Source organism: Lathyrus oleraceus, chromosome 7 (genome assembly GCF_024323335.1).
Source record: "Lathyrus oleraceus cultivar Zhongwan6 chromosome 7, CAAS_Psat_ZW6_1.0, whole genome shotgun sequence".
Lineage (NCBI taxonomy): Eukaryota > Viridiplantae > Streptophyta > Magnoliopsida > Fabales > Fabaceae > Lathyrus > Lathyrus oleraceus.
The window spans coordinates 206,164,346-206,170,730 of NC_066585.1; the positions used below are offsets into that span (position 1 = coordinate 206,164,346).

At 38.3% G+C, this 6,385-nt stretch overlaps 1 protein-coding gene across 1 annotated transcript; it reads left to right on the forward strand.

Moving 5' to 3' along the window:
• Positions 1-276: 276 nt before the first annotated feature.
• LOC127102948 (uncharacterized) lies at positions 277-783 on the forward strand. Its single transcript, XM_051040261.1, has one exon. The coding sequence runs from the start codon at positions 277-279 to the stop codon at positions 781-783; it is 507 nt and encodes a 168-aa protein (XP_050896218.1).
• Positions 784-6,385: the final 5,602 nt, after the last annotated feature.

Sequence of the window (6,385 nt, forward strand, 5' to 3'; positions counted from 1 at the left end):
TCAAAGATGGACCTGATCAAGTATATTTTTGAGAAGTCTGCTCTTACGGGAAGGGTTGCCCGCTGGAAAATGATTTTAACAGAGTATGATATCTAATATACAACTCAAAAAGCCATCAAGAGTAGTATAGTTGCTGACCATTTGGCTCATCATCCTGTGGAGGATTACCAACCAATGAAGTTTGAGTTTCCTGATGCAGATGTTTTGTTTCTTAAAGAATATTACAACAGACCAGATCCTGATGAAGGCCCAGAACCCGAATCGTGATGGACGCTCATGTTCGACGGTGCTTCAAATGCTTTGGGAAACGGTGTAGGAGCTGTCATTACTTCTCCCACGGGTTTTCATATTCCTTTCACTGCCAGAATCTGTTTCGAATGCATAAATAGCATGGTTGAATATGAAGCTTGCATCTATGGGACTGAAGATGTTATGGATTTGAGGATCAAGTATCTAGAAGTATATGGAGACTCTACTCTGGTCATCAGCCAAATCAACAAAGATTGGGAGACCCATCACCCAAATATGATCCCATACCGAGAGCACATGATGAAATTGATTCCATACTTTGAGGAGATCACATTTGATCATATTCCAAGAGAAGAGAATCATTTAGCAGATGCACTGGCCACTCTGGCATCCATGTTCAAAGTTAAATGGGAGAATAAGGCACCCTCCATCAGCATTATGAGGTTGGATGAGCCAGCTTTTTGTTACACTAATGATGAAGTGCAGGATAATAAACCCTGGTTTAATGATATCAAAAGATACCTTGAGAAATAGGAATACCCAGAGGATGCGTCTATCCCTGACAAGAAAACACTAAGGAAGATGTTTGCTAGGTTTTTCTTAAGTGGTGATGTGTTGTATAAGAGGAATCATGATTCTGTCTTACTCAGATGCGTGGATAGACACGAAGCAGATATAATCATTAAGGAAATTCATGAGGGTTCATTTGGAACACACTCCGATGGTCATGCCATGGAGAAAAAGATTCTGAGAGTAAGTTATTATTGGATGACTATGGAAACCGACTGCCACATTCATGCTAGATGATGTCACAAGTGCCAAATTTACGCTAATAAAATGCACATTCCTCCCATGCCTTTGAATGTTTTGACTTCTCCGTGGCCCTTCACAATGAGGGGTATTGATATGATCGGGCGCATTGAGCCCACTGCTTCGAATGGACATCGTTTCATCTTAGTGGCTATTGATTACTTCACAAAGTGGGTGAAAGATGCTTCCTACGCCAACGTGAATAAACAGGTGGTTGCTTGTTTTATCAAGCAGAATATCATTTGTCATTATGGAATCCCTGAGAAGATCATAACAGACAGTGGGTCCAATCTCAATAGCAAGATGATGACAGAGTTGTGCAAGAGTTTCAAGATTCAATATCACAATTCCTCTCCTTACCACCCAAAGAAGAATGGGGAAGTGGAGGAAACCAACAAAAACATAAAGAAGTTAGTACAAAATATGGTTGTAACCTACAAGGACTGGCACGAGATGCTACCTTTTGCTTTGCATGGTTATCGTACTTTGGTACGTACCTCGACTGGAGCAACTCCATTTTCCTTGGTATATGGCATGGAGGCAGTTTTGCATGTCGAGGTTGAATTCCCTTCCTTAAGGATGATGACAGATGTGAAACTCGACGAGGCCGAGTGGGTGCAAAGTAAATTTGATCAGTTGAACCTCATCGAAGATAAAAGAATGGTTGTTATATTTCATGGGCAATTGTATCAAAAGCGGATGAAGAAGGCATTCGATCGAAGAGTTTGTCCTTAAAATTACAAAGCTGGTGACCTTGTCTTGAAAAGAATTATTCTTCCTCAGTCTGATACCAGGGGTAAATTGACTCTGAATTATGAAGGGCCATATGTTATAAAGAAAAATTTCTATGGCGGAGCCATGATGCTCACCACTAGGGACGGTGAAGACTTCCCACTCCCTATGAATGCAGACGTAGTCAAAAAATACTTCGCATAAAAGGACCCGCTAAGTCGACGGCTTAGGCACAAAAATGGCATCCCGACGAACCACAAAAATAAAAGGTTCGGGCAAAAATTAGGGATAAAAAATTTAAAAAAAATAAGTACACCCGCTAAGTTGAAAACCCGAAAGGGTAGCTTAGGCAAAAAAGGGTATCCCGATGGATTGAAAACCCAAAAGGGCGATCCAGGAAAAAGTTAGGGATTTAAAGCGAGCGACTACGTCTTGCATTGGATTTATGATTTTGTCTTGCTACTACAGTTGGAAACCATGAAAGGTATGAATCATTTCAATCTTCTTCTTCAGAAAGGGATAAGAAGGTCAAGGTCATAAGAGTTGTAGCCGAATCGAAACTCGAGGGAAATCCGTTCTCACATTGCCATTTTTTTAATAATCTTTTTTTTTGCAATTGCATCTTCCTAGGAATTGCCACCTAATGTAAATGCCTACTTATAGGACAATCCTTAATCAATAAAAGTATCTTTTCATTCGAACTTTGTTCTTTATTTTTCTTTTATTTGTTTTGTTTGCAAAAAAAGTCTGAATTTTTGATAATCGTTGCATCTGGAAAAAAGTTGGGCTTTACATAACATGATAAAAAGACATTTGAATATGCTTGTTATTTTGTGTTTGGCCGAGATGGTAGACAAGGTGGTCATGCTGTACCTGGAACATCTTTAGTGTGTTTTGTGTCGCAGGAATGATGCTCACTCGCAGATGTTTGACATGCCAGCACAAAAATAAGAATCATTGGGATAACTTTTTGCTTTGGTTACCCCATCCAGTTTGCTAAGTTTTCTTTTCTCCCCAAGAAAAATTTGTGGTTCAAGGGGATAACTGATGGGATCCTTGGTAAAGAGCTTTCTTTCCCCAATTTATACTGAATTTTTTTCCTCTCCACAGCAGATTGTCAAGAAAAGGGTCCATGTCTGATAGGTTTTGATTTATATGTTTTTCTTGGAATCTTCATTCCCCAGCAGTCACTCTTATTGAAGAATGTTTATCCCCTGGAACATTGTTTCATCCTTAATTGTGAGAAATTTTCTCTTTCCCCAGCTGGAGGCTTGGTTGATATTTTTCTTATTTCCCAATAGAGTTACATTGTTGAGGCTTTTTGTTCAAGACTTCTCACATCTCCAGCAGAAGAGGTGTGTTTCTGGGTTTTCTTACGCAAAGTTCACCTTATTCCTAGCGAGAGTCTGTTGGTAATCTTCCTTAGCAATGTCCAATCTTCATTGGCGCCCCCACTCAGAGTTTGCATTAATATTTGAGTTTCTTCAGCAGAGTTTGCAATTTATTTTTGCAAATTCCCCTCAGAGTTTGTAGCCCGTGGTTACCGGTCACTCTGTTGTGTTACTCCCCACAGAGTTTCAAATATTTCAATGATTTTTCTTCAGCAGTTCCTTATTGTAGCGGTGTATTCGTCGCTATATGATTTATTGATTAAACCATAAGCAAAGCATACAATGAATTCGAGTCGCCACCGCACTTTTATTTATCCAAAGGACTGGCTAAAAAGCGAACAAAAGCCTAAGAAGTTTTACGCGTAGAAAACTAATGAAAAGATCAGAGAGTCTGGGTAAGGGGTAAATTACGCAATGGGAAGGTGTTAGGCACCCACTACGTCCTAGGTACTCCTAGGGAGCCCTTTTCACACTTGTTGTATAAAAATTGTTATTTGTTATGAAATATTTATTGTGCAAACATGATTGGGATGATGAGAAAAGAATATACAATTTTTATTGTTTTTGTGTTCGAACAGATGAACCCGTTGCCTACGTACCTTCCATCAAAGGTAAGGATCAAAACGCCGTAGTTCGGCTAAAAGATTTCCAAAATATGAATGGGTTCATTTTAAAATGAGAGCACTAAGGCTTTTCATTACCAATGGGAGAAAACTCAACCTGAATCAACAATCCATCATGCGAGGACGGCTTCAACATACTAGTGAGGGGTTAACCCTATAATAAGTATGGAAGACTTACAATCAACTCACTAAGGATAAGGTAAGATTTACATCAACCACTATGGTAATTGAAACCTATGGCTAATGTATGAAAACATATCAACAATGGACAAAGCCACAAAACAATTGAATGGGTGAAGTTAATTGATTATGAGTATTCATAAAATATGGTCAAGGTATGATTAGGATTGATTCAAAGGAGTGGTATGAAATGGAGTTTGAAAAATCAAGGACTTAGGGTCCAGGTTTCTAATTTTAAAAGACATGAAGATGTTTGCACAATAGTTCAAAGTTTTTTGAATTAACAATGTGAAAAGGTTTAGGACAAAGAGGGTACAGGTGAAGGAGTGTAAAACTTCTCAGAAAAGTTCACCTCTTGAGATCATATAGAAGATGATTCAAGTGTGTCCTTAGGAATAGGCAAATGAGCAATAACAAATAAGCAAAACAAATGATACCGGAGGCCAATTGTTGGGCTTATACCAATCTCACAAACAAAGATGGATACCAGATACCAATAGATGGATTTACACCAGTCTCCTAAAACAAACAGGGATGTCAGATGCCAATAAATGGACTTATTCCAACCTCCTAAAGCAAAACAAAACCTGGATATCAGATGCCAATATATGGGCTTACTCCAATCTCCTAAAACAGAACTGGATATCAGAGGCCACTCTATGGACTTACACTAATCTCCTCAACAAAGAAATAAAAAGGATACCGGATGCCAATCTATCTGGGCTTATACCAATCTCCAACAACAAAGCAAAACATGGATGTCAGATGCCAATCTATTTGGGCTTACTCTAACCTCCAACATATGATCATAGGAATACAAATGCCAAATTACACGGACTTACAATTGTATCCTCACATAAATCAAACAAATGCATCAAGCAAAGAGATGATGAGTGGCCAATGAAATGGTCTTATACTCACTTCCATATCATAGGAACAATGGCCAATGAATGGTCTTACAATTGTCCTCAATGGGAAATCAACAAAGATATGTCACAAAGACAAATGAAATGATCATGCACTATTGAGCAATTAATGATGATAAATGCATAAATCATACAAGCAAACATGTGCATATGAAATAAGCAATCAATCAGATGAAGTCATTCAGCACACACTATAACCAAGCAATAAGGCTCATACAAAGGGTTAGGCATTGAAGCCAACTGGAATAGGGTTAATGGTGCTCTTAACCTTGACATTGAGAGCCAAGGTGAAGCAGATGAAAGGATATGAGGGGTGTGCCTCATTACTCTTATCCCTGGTCAGGGAGAGCTTTGAATATCAGAAGGTGTGGGAGTTCAGAAAGATGGAACTCTCTCCACAAGTTAGACTCTATAGATCTTGGGTATTTACTCAACATGCATCAAACACAAGTAGTGTGAGCAATGTGAGTGACTCACAGAATAGTAGGAGATAGGCTACATATCTCTTTTGTCTACCAATTGCCTCAAATGAGGACTTTTCCTGCTTGGGACAAAAGTAAACAAGCACAGACATTGCCTCTTAAGGAGGACTTCAGACAATTGCCTGGCCAAGTAACAGGCCAGGTCTTCCAGACTACATGAAGAAAAAGGATTCTACCTCAATGCAAATTGCTTATCAAGCAAAGCAAAGCAAAGTTCACAAGGAACTAATAGCAACTAAAGTACCTGAAATCAGTCAAGCACAATTAGTATACCAGACACAAAGTTAAAACAAAACAGCATAAGCCAACAGACAATACAGTCAAGCATATGTGCAAAGCAACAAGCTCATAACAAGTGAGCTAGGCAAACTACAAAACAAACAAGTTAGTTCATGATAAACAATCAAACTCAAACAACTTGCATAAATCTCCTTAAGGCCTTTGCTTATTATCCTGAAAAAATGAACTCAAACATGAGCAACAAGACCACTAGGACAAGCCTAGGGTCAAAAAGAGATAAGAAATTCAAAACAGCAAGTGAAATCTATCCCAAATCAAGTTCAAACAATTAAGAAACAAACCCAAGTGGTTTCACATTCATATCATTCATCATTATCATTTCACAAACCAATTAGGTCAAAGCATGTCATATAGAACCTCAAAGAAGTCAACAGAATGATTCAACTCAAATCCAATCACAAACATCTCAAAAAAATTCTCAAGTAAATCATGCTCAAACATCATCCATAACATGATAGTCATACCAAATTTCAGCTCATTTGGATCAAGAGAAGTAGGTCAATGAAAATCAGAAAGTCAAAGCAAGTTTAGGCCAACTCATACAAAGCATCAAAACATGCACCAACTTCAATAAATCATAAAACAGTGACAACACATGATAAATGAATGGGACCAAAACTATGACAAACATTAAGATGTCTACAATTCACATGTCAAATTTCAAGTCCATCCAATAATGTATGAGAATTTCA